The sequence below is a fragment of the Malaya genurostris genome, chromosome 3 (assembly GCF_030247185.1).
Source record: "Malaya genurostris strain Urasoe2022 chromosome 3, Malgen_1.1, whole genome shotgun sequence".
Classification (NCBI taxonomy): domain Eukaryota; kingdom Metazoa; phylum Arthropoda; class Insecta; order Diptera; family Culicidae; genus Malaya; species Malaya genurostris.
In genome coordinates, this window is record NC_080572.1 from 51,638,078 (window position 1) to 51,654,060 (window position 15,983).

The 15,983-nt window shown below is 38.7% G+C and overlaps 1 protein-coding gene across 1 annotated transcript; it reads right to left on the bottom strand.

Moving 5' to 3' along the window:
- Positions 1 to 514: 514 nt before the first annotated feature.
- Positions 515 to 15,692, bottom strand: LOC131435303 (uncharacterized). The gene is made up of 4 exons (XM_058603010.1): positions 15,507 to 15,692; positions 15,248 to 15,439; positions 15,063 to 15,188; positions 515 to 842 (listed from the first exon to the last, which is right to left on the bottom strand). The coding sequence occupies exons 1-4, from the start codon at positions 15,565 to 15,567 to the stop codon at positions 598 to 600; spliced, it is 624 nt and encodes a 207-aa protein (XP_058458993.1). The 5' UTR covers positions 15,568 to 15,692; the 3' UTR covers positions 515 to 597.
- Between the last annotated feature and the right edge of the window lie 291 nt (positions 15,693 to 15,983).

Sequence of the window (15,983 nt, forward strand, 5' to 3'; positions counted from 1 at the left end):
ACTGCCATCGCGCAATTAGTGCCAAATTGGGCGACGTGCGATTAGAGGAAACGCGTTACTTCTTAAACCGAACAATGTTCAGTTCGTTTTCTTTTCTTTTTTCGTTTTCCCAACATTGAATCACCGACCGTGCGGGATGAACCTGAACATGGATGGATAATTTGCTCGAAATTAGGAAAACGTGAAACTTTGCAATCTTCTATCTGCCGAGTAGTGCCGAGGAAGTCGAGACGAAACTGTTGAGTGTCGCATCCCGCGTGAATCTATTTAATTAAATTTGGCAAATTAATTTGCTCCAACACAATGTGTACGATGTAAATTTAATCTGATCGCTCGGCGTCGACAGGAATCTTCAGTAACATCGTCATTAAGTTTCTAACTGCAGAGAGAATAAATTAATGACTTAAAGAGCTAAAATCCTGCCCCCGAACCGAACGGTAATTGTTTGAAAGTAGAATAATTGATTCTGTTCTCAAAACAGGATCGTTCTTTCGCACCATCCCAGAACTCAAGGTTTTCATTCATTTTATAATCGAAACTTTTCTTCAAGAGTTAATAAAACGAATCTAATGATTACATGTGCCTTTACTGCATTTATTACCGAGTCACGCTAATCCGTAGCACCAGCAACTGGAGCAGGGCCAACATTGCCAGAATCATCGGGTGACCGAACTGAACCAAAAACGCGGTGCTACCGCGATTACACGGTGTCTTCCCGGCGGCCGACTCACAAACACATACCTCGATCTCCCGGCCGCTGCGATCCTCGCTGTAACACGCGGACGTTGTCGACGACTCGTTGTCCACATTCATTTTGGCGCACATGTACGTGATGTTCTCGACTGTGAATTGATTCGAAATGAAATGGGTGAAGCATATGTGGTTCCGCATAAGTTGCATTACACTAACTAATCATCATTGACATCAGGCGCTTTCGTGGTATTACTTAGATGTGCTTCGACATTAATTGTGTTACGATTGGAAAATCACGTTTTGGAGATTGAAGCATAAGCTTTTCGAGGGAAATTAATTCCGCTATGGTGGTATTGCAATATTGAATACGTTTGGTTTCATTTGTTCGTCGCAAACGCATGAGAGGTACTTAAAATGGCTTATTTTCAGTAAAAGATCACTTCAATAACTAGGGACATACATCGAAACGTGCAATATTGCAATTGTTCTTCTGACATTTCAAAAGACTCTATCTAACTTTTTACAAATAGATAACATTGGTCTTCCAAGGAATTACATTCACGAATGACGCTAGCTACTGAACAAAATTTTTGCAGTGAAATGTTGAAAATGATATATCATATGAATACCTATGAACCAATATTCTCAAAAGTCGTAACTTCGATACCGTGTGTAAAATGGAAGAAGCCTGGTTTTGAGTTTAAAGTCCAATATAGGATAAATCCGGGTAAGAAGGGGCACTTTCGAAATATCGTATATCGATTCAATTCATGGACGCGAGAGTATGTGTGTATTTCGTCACGCAAAATAAATCGTAAGTAGAAGTGGCATTATGTATCTCGATTCGACTAAAATTTTATCGAAACGACCATGTTTCGTATAATGGTTCTCGATTCGAACTCGATCATCGAGCTTCGTTCGACTTCACTTGAAAAAGTATTAGATTTTCGAGAAGTTTTGGCAAAAGGGAGTGTATCGAAAACAACATTGATTATTGAATAAAAAAGCGAGAAAAAAAACATATTTTAACATCAGTTTTCGATGTATTGTAGAAAAATTACATTTTTATGCATTTCACTGATTATATTGAAGAATATCCTAGTTTCTGTGAAACGCTCGCAATTTGGACTTTACATTCTTCATTAAATTCTGCACAGTTACTTTTGTGACTTGTGCTGTCCAGTTTTTTTTTAACTCCTGCATGTTTTGGGACACTGTACCTTCCTTCCGAAAGTGCCACTTGACAATCGACGACCGCAAACCACAGGTACAAATTGCTTGCCAGACCAACACCTTCTACCCAAACTTTTCCATCGCCACCGTGGTGTCAGCGTCGTCCAGGTCCTGGTACACCGATTTCGTATAATATTGCGGTCCGGTCAGCGCTCGAGAGTCTTCCTTGGCGTAGGTGTCGTCGTCGATCAGGATGCATCCGTCTTTATTCTGTAGAATCCGGTTATTCAGTTTTCGCGCTCTTGTTTTGGCCTGAACTTGCTGTACCAGGGACTTTTACGGCACCTTTTGTTTCTTGTACGTTTTCAGGGAGCTCCGAACTTTGATCCGTTGAATCATCCCGATGCTGGTATTGAACTGCTTGGCCAAATCCCGCGTCGACACCGATGGGTTTTTCCTGATGTACTCAACCACTTTTAAGTCCCGGCCGGGCTGGCTGGGACCCGTTTTTCTACCGGAACGGGGCAAATCCTTCATGGAAAGGATCTTACCGAACTTCTCGATAATATTTTTGACACGGGTGTGGTGCACTTTCACTCGTTTTGCAATTTCGTTGTACGTGACACCACTTTCTGAGCACCAAGTGTGCAAAATTTTCTTTTGCGTTTCCGGATCAATTCGACTCATCATTGAAACGATAAACCTTACCGAAACCAAGCGATTGGGCAGCTGTTATTGAATCAATTAAATGTAAAGTATCAATCGAATGTAAAGTATCAATTGTTTGCATTGTTTGTTTTGATCCTACTAATTTATTAATTTCTGGGTGAATCATTGATCGCCTAGCTGTAAAATTATAGTCCAATTGTTGCTTGTGACGAGTGCATTAATATTGTCGTGCATATTTCATCAGCTTCAGCTCACTTATCCTGATAAATCGATTTGAAAATATTACTTTAGTGCGTGCTCCAGAGAACAAAAGCCTCAAGCAGTGCGGTTTTTGTTTACTTATCAGCCCGCACTCGGGCGAATCAATAAGTGTGAAGCTAGGTCGAATTAATGCCCATGGCTACTGTACAGTGTGATGTTTGCTCGCAGCGGATCTCCTCCGAAACTGATCGTGTATACTGTTCCGGAGGTTGCATGCGTATCTTGCACTCCAAATGCTCCGATCTGAATAAATCAGGAGTTAATGCAATAAAAATAACGTTGCTCTAAAATTCAGGTGTTTCGAGTGTCGTAAACAACAACTCAGTCTGAATGATGTTCTGATAAAGTGTGCTGAACTAACTGAGATGATCAAAGTTCTTGGTGATGCTGTTGGTGGCTTCGAATATAAACTTCACAATGTTGTAAAAGCTGGAATTTCAGAGGCTGAACGATCTCTGCTCACGCATGTGAAATTCGCTATCAAGAAAGCAGTAAAAAGTGAAGTGAGTGCCACCAAAACAGATATCTCCAAGACAAATAATTCGTATGCTAACGTAGTATCTGGTGATACTGATTTATCTTGCTCTAAACCGAAGCGAAGTAGTACGAAAACAGTAGCTGGCAACTTAACAAAGCACAGTAATAATGGTTTTCCGACAATTATTGAAGGTGGTCTATTAAGATCTGGAAAACGCCGTAGAATTGATCGAGATGTTGCAGACGACCCTGAATTTGATTCCAATTGCTCCGATTTCACTGTGAAAACATCCAGTTCAAAATCAAAAGTGGTGAAAAAACTGGAACAAACTGTTATTTTTAAACCTAAGACATCACAGATTGCTGACATAACCAAAACTGACATTCGAAGCAATTTAGATCCAACCACGTTTTCTGTAACCAACGTGAAGCTCAAAGATCATGGAGCGGTGGCCGTAAGGTGCATCTCCAGTGACCACGCCTCAAAACTTGCATCTACTTCTAGAGATCTGTTATCAGAAAAGTATGACATCGAAATTCAAAAACCACTGAAGCCTAGGATAAAAATTATCGGAATATCTGAAGACTTCGACCAAAATGAATTTACTGAAAAAATAAAAAAGCAAAACAGTCTGCCTGAATCGTGTACTATAAAAATCATTAAATTGTATAAACGAGAGCATGTTCGGAATAATTCTGTTGCAGTAGTTTTTGAAACTGACGCCCGCACATAATTGCTTGCTGAAAATGCAATATGTGCTCATCGGTTGGGATCGTTGCCGAATTTATGAAGATGTCGATGTTTTCCGTTGTTACAATTGCTCCGAGTATGGTTATAAAGCGTCCACCTGCAATGAGCCTATTTGTTGTCCAAAATGTGCCGAAAACCACGTAGTTAAGGATTGCAACTCTACTTACGAGAAATGTGTTAATTGTACAGGGTCCGGCACTCGAAGTGTAACCAATTAAAAAGGCCATAAATTCAGTTTGGAAAATTACTTTTACTTAATTCAAAGTACAAAATGTGTAAAAATTATACAAAATTCAGAATCAATTCACTTTTGCTCGATATGACCACTTTTTGCCTTGACTTGATGACTTGAGAGAGCGAAGGAGTTGCTTCGTTTGGCCGAATGTGACTTGCAGGTATTTTGGCCCACTCGCGGACAATAACTTTTTTCAGCGCCTCGAGACTAGTGTATCTTTTAGTTCGGACTTTGCTCTCCAAAATGGCCCAAAGAGAATAATCCATTGGATTCGCATCTGGTGAATTCGAGAGCCATTGTGTGGACGTGATGAAGTTCGGAACGTTGTTTTTCAGCCATTCTTGGTTCACTCGAGCTTTGTGAGACGGTGCCGAGACCTGCTAAAACGTCCATGGTCTGCCACCGAAATGTTTGTCTGCCCACGGCTTCAAAGCAACCTCCAGAATACTTTCCCGATAATATGTCGCATTTACCTTGACGCCAGGCTCGATGAAAACGATTGTAGAGCGCCCATCTGCGGTTACAGCGGCCCAAACCATTATCTGTTGCGGGTGCTGCCTCCTGGTGGCCAAACGATGACTCAAATTCTCGTATGAACGGTCGGTCAAGTAAACCCTATCATTTTGAGAGTTTACGAATTGCTCAATTGGAAAAATTTTCTCGTCAGAAAATACCATGTTCGGAAATTGACCGCTTTCGGCCAAACGAAGCAACTCCTTCGCTCTCTCAAGTCATCAAGTCAAGACAAAAGGTGGTCATATCGAGCAAAAGTGAAATGATTCTGAATTTTGTATTATTTTTACACATTTTGTACTTTGAATTATGTGAAAGTAATTTTCCAAACTGAATTTATGGCCTTTTTAATTGGTTACACTTCGAGTGCCGGACCCTGTATAAAATCTATCGAATCGTCACAATCTACCGTCGAAGCAACTGTAGCTTGCCACCCTGTATGGAGCATAGAATGCCCGCTTCTCCTGAAGCGCCTAAAAATGGCCAAGCTGAGAATTGACTATTCTTAGCAATTAGTCGATATTCTGGACTCCTCATGTTCGTATACCAGTGAAAACCCTGGTTTGTCAGGTAAAACTCTTGCACGTATATGTCCCCCCGAAGTTAGGATTGATACTGCACCATCGCTGAAAGAGATGTCTCAATTACAGATGTTACCACAAAACTGTCCACTTCGTCCAGGAGTATTTGTCGATTTTCCTGAGAGTAATAAGGAAGCCAGTGCAAACCCTGGTTTGTCAGGTAAAAACCAAGAACGTATATGTCTTCCCGAAGCTAGCCTTGATACTGCACATAAGTTAAAAAGAATTAAACCGTTGCAGCCTGCATCACACAACAACCTAAACGGTATCTGGCTGTATTATCAAAATGTTCGTGGTTTGCGCTCCAAAATTGATGCTGCTTTTGTAGCTATATGCGACAGCAACTTCAATATCATTGTGTTGACGGAAACTGGACTTGACGATCGGATTGAGTCTATACAGCTATTTGGCAGCTCATTTAACGTATTCCGCTGTGACCGGAACGAAAATAACAGCCTTAAATCTAGCTTTGGAGGAGTTCTAATTGCTGTATCGGATCGCTTCACTAGTATACGTGTACATGTAACTCATGAGTCAACTTTAGAACAGGTTTGTGTCTCGGTTTGTATTGGAAGCCGGAAATTGCTACTTTGTGCAATATATATTCCACCGGTTAAAAGTAGAGATGTTCCTACTGTTGACTCTCATATTGCATCAGTCCAAGAGTTATGCGACAGTGGCTCTACTGACGACATGGTTTTGGTCTGCGGAGATTACAATCAACCACGGTTAATTTGGGTATCTGATGATGATAACATCCTTCCTGACAACATATCTCAGCTATCGCCTGCCAGTTCTGCCTTGTTAGATGGAATGGATTTCTTAAATCTGAAGCAGTTCAATCTACATACTAATCACCTAGGGCGTGTGCTCGATTTGGTTTTCGGTTCTGATGAACAGGAACTATGTATTGAGGAATCAGCTGCTCCACTTCTACCCATTGATGCTCACCACCCTCCATTGGTTATTTCGTTCCAACAACCTACTGCAGCACCCTCATTAAGTGTTGGAGTTAGTGAAGTCCATCCGCTGAACTACCGCAAAATTGATTATTCAAAGTTGGCAGAGTATTTATTCAGCCTTGATTGGCAATCATTATTAGGATCATCTAACGCTGATACAATGGCACTTATGTTTTGTAGTATTTTACAAGACTGGCTTGGAGCTAATCTTCCTGTCACACGTAGACCGATCTCCCCGCCTTGGAGTACGCCACTTTTGCGTGCATTGCGCCGAAAACGAAATGCATGCCAGCGCAAACTTCGCCGTAGACCTTCGACTGTTACTGCCCATGATTTTCATGCCGCCAGCACTGCTTATCGGAACCTTAACGCTGTCCTTTACAGATCTTATGTTCTGCGAGTTCAAGCAGGCTTGCGACATAATCCTAAAGGCTTTTGGAATTACGTTAACTCTAAACGGAAAACATCAAAAATACCTCCTAATGTCTACTTTGAAGATGTGACTGCATCTTCAACTGCGACCGCTTGTGAATTGTTTGCGAATCACTTTGCCTCTGTTTTCGCTTCCTGCTCTGCAACCGAGTCTGAGTTGACTTCTGCCTTAGCTACTGTACCGCATAATGTTGCTGATTTGAGTACCTTTTATGTGTCACCGGATATGGTACTTAATGCTATCAAAAAACTTAAAAGCTCGTTCTCTCCTGGTCCAGGAATCCCGGCTGTTGTGTACTGCCGCTGTGCTGTCGCTTTAATTGAACCTCTATCTCAAATTTTCAATCGATCGTTTAGTGAGGCAAGGTTTCCTGAAGTTTGGAAACAATCTTACATGTTTCCAGTGTTCAAAAATGGAGACCGACGAAATGTCCAGCAGTACCGTGGAATTGCAAATCTTTCAGCCGGAAGTAAATGATTTGAAATTATCGTCTACCAGTTTATTCTCCGCCAAACTACTAGTTACATTTCACCTGACCAGCATGGATTTATGCCAGGCCGATCCGTTTCAACTAATCTACTGCAATTTGCGTCAACTTGCATTAACCATATAGAAGAGAAAGCACAGGTCGACGTTATATATACTGATTTGAAAGCAGCCTTCGATCGTATCGATCACGAAGTTCTTCTTCGTAAGCTCAGTTTACTTGGCGCCACACACCAGCTAACTACTTGGCTACGATCTTACCTCACCCAAAGAATTATACGTGTTAAACTAGGTTCTTGTGAATCGTCCGCATTCACCAATAGATCAGGTGTGCCACAAGGTAGTAATCTGGGTCCCCTGCTGTTTACTCTCTTTTTCAATGATGTGGCTACGGTTTTGGGTGCTGGATGCAAGCTTATATATGCTGACTATCTCAAGCTCTATCTAGTAGTAAAGTCGATTGAAGACTGCTATCGATTACAAACCGTATTAAATAGTTTCGTGGAGTGGTGTCGCTCCAATCTGCTGATCATTAGCATAGCTAAATGTTCCGTAATGACATTTCATAGGAAGAGCAATCCGATCATCTTCAGTTACAGCATTGATGGTATAAACCTACATAGAGTCAGTGAAATCAGCGATCTCGGCGTTATTTTTGACCACAAACTGAATTTTAACTCTCATATAGCTAACATAACTAAAAAAGCGTATAGGCAACTGGGATTCATTTCAAAAATATCCCGCGACTTTACTGACCCATATTGTTTGAAATCACTTTATTGCTCTTTAGTCAGGCCAATACTTGAGTTTGCATCGCCAGTTTGGAATCCACATCAGCTAACTTGGAGCTTGAAACTCGAAAGAATTCAGAAAAGGTTCATACGATTAGCGCGCAAGAATCTACCATGACGTGATCCGCAGAACCTTCCACCATACAAAGATCGTTGTCAGCTACTAAACCTTGAATCATTAGAACGTCGTCGTCGTATACAACAAGCCGTAACAGTAGTGAAAATCCTGAATGGTGAAATTGATGTACCCGAACTGCTATCCCGTATAGATCTACGAACCTCTAGGAGAACTCGCGATGTATCGTTGCTATCGACAAGATTTCATCGCACAAGTTTTGGATATCACGAGCCAGTTACTTCTATGATACGCACTTTTTCACAAGTAGATAGTGTCTTCGAGTTTGGCGACTCATCAAAAAAATTTGCAAAAAAACGCAGACTACAACTTCTGTGATATATTTTATTTTATTTAATTTTTGTATGTATTCTGCTTTTAATCAACGACAATTATATTAGTGTTCTGTGTATTATGTCATTATTTTTAGTATAGTTGAAAAGATAGTGGTTTTTATGCCTGTTTGAGAACTATGCCATTGGATGTGTTGGTAAACCTCAAATGGGCTTTTTCCCACTCAAATCATTTAGACTGCAATGTCCGATGATTCAAAACAAATAAATAAATAAATGTAAACAATTATGTCACCGCAAAACACGCTGCAAAAAATTAAGCCATTTCAGAGTAATAACTGTTTGAATGTTGCTAACTACTTATCGATACACTCCTTATGAAACCAAAACAATCGAGCTCGTAAACGACTAAACTCGATAAGAAACGGTCGAAAGCTTTATTGCCATCGACTTTGAATTTTTTAATACGTTCCGTTTTATTTAAAGGTAGTTATTGATAGCATCATAGATTTTCATAAACATATTAGTATTTATAAACTTCAGTCTACACGCTCATTCAATGTTACTCTCAAGTGAGTCATTTGTACTCACTTTTGCTTATTTGGTTCAAATGTCGAAAAGTGAGTAATATTGATTTATAAGAATGAGTAACTTCGACTCAGTTTCTAAATTGACAACAAGTTTTACTCACAGAGCTTTGAAAACGTTGTGTGAAAATTTACGTGCACTGAACTTTTCCCTTTGTCGGAAGGCGGAACTTTTCCCTCTGTCGGAGGTGGAACGGAGGAAGGCAGACGGATCCTTTCCAATGAGCGATGAACAGGTAACGGCTTCCTTCATTCGTTGGAAGTAAGTCAGCAAAGCATTCCTTATTCGAATCCCTTATTCAATTCGCTTGATATTGAGTAATATTTACTCACTCGAGCTAATTTTACCATTTGTAGCACTGAGTAAATGTTACTCAGAATTTGACAAATACCATATTTACTCAAAAGTGAGTAAACAAGCTTTGCTCACTATAGAGTAGTTCCACTTTTAACGAAAGTGAGTGAAATTGTACTCACTTTAGAGTAACATTGAACGAGCGTGTAATGCATTGTTTTATATATTATGACGTTTATGCGTTTGGCATATTATGTTTGGTCGGACAGTTTAAAAATCATATCAATTGCACGGTATTTAATTAATATAACAAAAGTATGTCGAAACAAAACTATGCCCAGTAACCGTAGTTTATTATCAAATTTCCGGAACCGGTGAACGGAAAACGTCATTAAAACGAATTGTGGGAAAAGGCGTATGAAAAAGGGTGATGTTGATAAGGATTTCCCAATGCAGAAAGTTGAAAATAGTAGAAAGTTTTATTGACTCAACAATTTTGACTCATTTATGTTCCATTTAATGTTTGGCATGATAACAACTGAAAATTTTATTTAGATTTATTTCAATCTAATCTGAATTTCCTTTATTGTTTTTGTGATTTTCTGCGGTGTGGTTGATTAATAATAATCAATAATTTAGGAATGGAATGTGAATTTCTAAGAATTAAGATTGAGTGGTGTTTACACATCTGGGAAAATCTTAGTTGTTATGGTTGGATTTAAAGATTATTTGATAAATTTCGGTCGAAATTGATCATATTTGTCAGCTTGCACGAGTCGTAACATCAAAAAAAAAATTGTGTTTGTACAAATAATATAAAATTTTATCCGAAATTTTCAAATATACTGATCAGCTTTCAATTATACACTTGATGACAATACGTGAAGAATGTCTTTTTCATTTTTATAAGGTTCTATAGTCAGTAATCGTTTAAACTCAAGTAAATTGATTTTTTCCCTTACACCTTCAAAGTATATGGAATATGTCAAAAGCATCACTATCTCGCTACCTCGTGATAAACACTCTAATTTGACTCTTCAATAGTACCTAGATATATTATAAACACTTCAATTAATGCTGCAGAACCTAAAAGCCTTCACAGAAAGAAATTATTAATTTTACTGGTGACGTAATTCTTCAAACGATACAATTCATAACTACTTAACTTCCCAAATGACACAATATTCCATTCGTACAGAAATTTACTGGTTCCGAATGTAATTTGCACTCGGCTAGCAAGTGAGACTGTATGAATTTATATACACGATTTACCAGCCAAGCAAATATGTGCTTCTGTGGCTCAGTCGAACTTTTGATTTTTATTCCTCTTTCGTTTTCAAGTCATGTAATTTTCAAATCACACAATTTTTCATGATCTTGAATATAAATTTGTGTGAAATATGACGCTCCGTGTATGTGCATCTGACAAGATGTAAAATCACAAGAATTTTTCGAACTGTGTTTGATTAAATCACACATATGGACAACGGAAATGTATTAAGCTTGTAGATAGATTGTTTACAAGCTCGCACTTGAAAAATTCTTTACTCTTTCAAATGGATTGAGATGGAAAGAGAATCTCTTCAGTACTCGAACCGCATCAATGTAATCGAAAATATCCAAACAATAATTCATAGTTTCATTTCTTTCGTGATTGCAATATGTATGGGTTTTTATATTTTTATTTGACAATTTGAACCACACCAGTCGAAATCTAGTACCCCATTGTTAAGATCTCGATCAAGAAGTCGAACGCGATACGTAATGCCACAATTCATTCGAATCGTTTCGAGAAACTCGATTCGAGATGCATAATGTCAGCCCTGCTCTTTGCTATCAGACAGAAACATATTATTATTAACTATTTACTCTCGATCATGTTGCAGAGACCGGATCATGTTACAAAAGACCGATGCATGTATTTTCAATTGAACTACACTCTATTAAAATTCTTTCTTTCCGACACACTTCCGTAAAGTGACTATGATTTTACTCAACAACAGCACCGTGTTCAATTAAACCAAACACCGGTAACAGAAATTCGTGCCTGCAGGTTTCTTCATCACGATTGGAAACAAGTGCTCATGTGTGCTTGGTACCGATAGACTCGAATGGATTATTAAACTGTTTTGGTTTTCGTTTACTTTTTTGCATGTACGAAATCCGTTAAAGCACGCTGTGTGTATTGTTTGTAAAGTTGGTGGTATTTTCTTTTTCCGAACCGGTTTTTCATCGTCATTTTATATGACGGTTTGAAAGTTTTGTCACTCATCACACTGTAATTCCGGAGCAGAAAGTCAGATTCAGATGAAATTGCACAGGAGCTTATGAGACAATGAGAGTTTTAATTCAAATCAAGATTTGTAAAAATCGATTAAAGCATTGCTGAGAAATCGAAGTGAGTTCCATTTTTGAAGTTTCTCTTCACTACCATCGGTGCTTTCGGAATTAGAAACCATAGACTAATAGTGCCAAAGTAGGTTTACATATTTTCCAACTAACAAGATGAGCAAATATGAGGAATTTTCCAGTCAGTTTGATCAAAATTGACACCTCTTTCCTCCATCAATTGTAAAAAATACTAATTAAATTGATTTTTCCATTAATCGCGCAGTTATTCCGGAACCAAGAGTCGGATCAAGGTGAAATTCGATAGAAGGCTATCAGACCATAAGACTTTTCATTAGAATCCAAGTTTGTGAAATTCGGTTCAGCGATTCAGTACAAACTGTAGCTATGAATGAATCATATGTGGAACAATAAACATAAACTAATTATGGCGTCATTATACTACCTTGATCAAAAAGATCCCGGAACTTATTCAAAAAATTAAAAATACCAGATTATTCATCAAAATCGATATTGTCCCTTTCAAAATACTCCCTATCGACTGCAACACACTTATGCCAGCGCTTGTTGAAATTGTTGCAAATGTTATATAACACATGGATCAATAAGTCCCGAGACTAAAGCAGAGATGGCGCTCGTAGTAAACCAGTAACCACGTCTTTCTAGAGTACTAACCTTTGCTTGAAACGGGTCAAAATTTTAAGTCAATCCGACCAGAAACAGCTGAGTTATCGAGGTTGGAGTAAAGTCGTTTTGTAGTTTGTTTAAAAAATGGAAAAAACGAGTTTCGTGTTTTGATAAAACATTGTTTTTTAATGGGTAAAAACACCGTGCAAACGAAACAATGGATTGAAAAATGTTATCCGGACTCAACGGAAGCAACCGGAAGCATCGATTTGTCGGTGGTTCGCCGAGTTTAAACGTGGTCGTACCGACACAAATTACGCGGAACTCTCGGGTAGACCTGTGGAAGCCGTTACACCGGAAAATGTGAGTGAAGTGACAAAAATTATAATGAAAGATCGTAAAGTGAAGCTCCTTGAGATTGCTGAGATGACACAGATATCATATGGAAGTGTATTTACTATCCTTCATGAAAAATTGAGCATGAAAAAGGTTTTTTCCAAGTGGGTGCCGCGATTGCTTTCGATGGAACAAAAACAGCCTGCCACAAGTCGATGAAAACAATGGCGAAATTGAACGAATTGGGCTTTGATCTGCTTTCCCACCCCCCATACTCGCCAGATTTAGCTCTTTGCTGATCTTAAAAAAATGCGCCAGGGAAAAAGATTTGGTTCAAATGAGGAGGTCATCGCTGAAACTGAAGCTTATTTTGGAGCGAAAGATAAATTTTTTTATAAACATGGTATTGAAAAATTGGAAAAACGTTGGAACCATTGTATCACCCTAAAAGGTGATTATGTTGATGAATAAAAAAAAAATTTGTAAAAAAAATGCTGTTTCCATTGTTAGTCTCGGGACTTATTGATCCATGTGTTATTAAGGGTGATCTGCTATCATTGTAAACGGAACCCCACATAATTCCGTGCGAATTGAAATCTCCCAGAATCAATCGTGGAGCAGGGAGGGTGTCGACCATTTCATTAAGCTGTCCTTGTCCAACTTGGGGCTCGGTACAAGGTTGTTAACGAGTTTATATAACTTGTAACTACCCACTTAAAACAGATTCTTGAGCTCGGCGTAATAAAATACCGAATAAATTCGGCAACACGACATTTTACTGATTGTTCAGTAATCCATATTATCTTTTCCGAAATTCGTTAACGTAATATTCTGATATCTCGGTAAAAAGCGTTCTTTTGCCGAAGTTTGAAAAAATATTAAACTGAGCTTGTCAGTAAACAAGAAATATATCAATATCAGCAAATCCATTGCTGATGGAGCGAGAAAATAATATATATTGGATGAAGGTAAGAGATTCTTATATTTTTTGAAAAGATAAGTGAAATAAAAAATTCTACTTTTTATATATACTTACAAGTCTTTTTATTTTTAGGTAGATGCTTTGAGGAGCACTGGAAATAATTATCTTTAACCGTGATGTTTGCTTTGCTTTTTGTATACTGCATTAAAATTGACATTAATCAAATACCCCTTTTCCCCAACCTTAGCTTTTGTGATAATTATTTCATACAATAATTAAAAAAATCATTTCGACGTTCGATTACTGATGAATATTTTGCCGAGATTCAGCAATAAAATTTAAGTGTGTGGTGACATGCAAAAATGATGTTAGCCGTGAGATAAAAAGGCGTGTTGCAACTGCTAATAGAGCTTTCTATGGCCTCCGTAACCAGCTGAAATCCCGTAGCTTGCAGACACTCACAAAACTTGCTCCATACAAGTCAGTCACGTACCCATAGGGGGGTCGGAAATCAAAAACAGATATATAATGATTTAGAAGGTCTCAGACATGTGTTACAGAGACAACAAGACAGTACACGTAAATAAATGTAATACAATAACAGTTCCAGTGGAAAAGTTGAAAGTGTCTGTTAAAAACACCCGTAAAAAGCACACCGAGAATTAGGTACATAAGCAATCTTCAGTAGCATTATTTTTTTCATCTTTGGGCCCCTCCCGAAACGATATCCTGGGTACGGGCCTGATACAAGTCGTTGTTAGTATCAACGCCAACATGGCCCTATAAGGTTACGAGGCATTGTCGTTGAAGGCAATCAGCGTCTTTGTAAAGTCGGAAAAGAAGAAAATGGAGAATGGTGCAGACACATGAATTTCGATCTGTACCAAGTATACAAACATACGGACATTGAAAGGCTTATAAAACACGAAAGATCACAGAGAGCTGGAAATGTAGCAAGAATGCCGGAAGAAAGAACGGCCCATGTGACGCTCAGCGACGAACCTGGAAGAGTTCGTCGACTGCGAGGCAGATCACGCACTCGCTTCTCGTGTGCAATCGAGGAAGATGCACGGGAAGCAGGAGTACCGAGCGTCTGGAGACCGGCAGCTCAAGCATCCTAGAAATCCACAATTCATTCGATCATGTTCCGGAGACAAGATGTGCACTATTAGAGTAAGTAACGATTTGCTAATCACAGGTAGCATTATCATGCTATTTGAATGCGATTTCAACTGATCTGTAATGAAGTAATGATCTGCGATAGTCAAAGCAAAGTCCTTTTGTGAAATTAGCTCATACTTCCCAGACGATGCTTAGCGCACAAAACCACTGCATGACTAGTGCTACGATCATATTGACTCTAATAATCCTTACAAATCAGGACATCAAAATACGACCACTGACCCTATGCCTTGAACGCAACTGCGCTAGTTACACATTCTGTATAATCAACACATGTAAATACCACGTTTCCGCCTGACATCAGAAAGAATAAATTAAGTTTTTATCTTACTTGCACCGTTATATCGATAGGTGAACCGAGCGCAAACCTCTCCACGAACTAATCGGCAAGCAATCTGTGACGGTTTATCCTTGTACTCGTTCCACATGTACTCAGTATCCGGAACGTTGCTATTATCTACGATATTGTAAGCAAAAAAGATAGAGCGAATCAAACCAAATCGTGACATAGCTTACTGGTGACCACAAGCGGATGGAAACACGGTATTCCGGTGGCTTTTTTCATTAAATTTTCACAGGTAATGTTTTTGTATTGACTATCCTTGTTGTATTTTGGACCCAACCACGAAAACCTAAAGCAATACGGATAGTTTTTGTATTCTTCGGCCGGTGAAAGCGTTGTCACCAGATGATCATCCTCTTCCGTTGCTAGAATGACGAAAATTTAATAATTTTCAGTCCACATAACCTGATAGAGTCGGTTTGTGCGATTTACCACCAAATATGCAAACAACAGAAACCAAGGTCACAAACAAAACACGGAAGCTCGCTTGCATCGTTGTACCAATTAACAGATGGCGGAAGATCAAGGCGTAACAATAAATTTTCGATTCTATGATTGATGCAAAAATCACGACCAATTGCGTTTATAACGACAAACGGACTATCTCGTCCCGCTACGCTCCAAAGTCACCAAGGGAAGAAAAGAGAAAATTTCATTGCAAACCTTATCTTATCTTACTGAATCGGAGAAGAAAAGCACTTAACGATCGACAACGACTATGTTGGTATACCAATTTCGTCTTATCAATCGTTGTTGATGATTTAATTTATATATGAAAATTAAGCTTCCTACTACTTTGAAATGTTTCATAACTTAACGTTCTACCATTCCTTTTTTTGTTTTTTTCCTTCGAATATATAAATTAATAAAATAGAAACATTACGCAAAATTATACGGTATATAATTTGT

Excerpts from the sequence above, each read along its gene's own strand:
- LOC131435303 (XM_058603010.1), bottom strand. The coding sequence starts at position 15,567 with ATGCAAGCGAGCTTCCGTGTTTTGTTTGTGACCTTGGTTTCTGTTGTT. Across the intron at positions 15,189-15,247 it reads CCATCCGCTTGTGGTCACCA|ATAATAGCAACGTTCCGGAT; the intron begins GTAAGCTATGTC and ends ACAATATCGTAG. Across the intron at positions 843-15,062 it reads CTATCGATATAACGGTGCAA|TCGAGAACATCACGTACATG; the intron begins GTAAGATAAAAA and ends ATCAATTCACAG.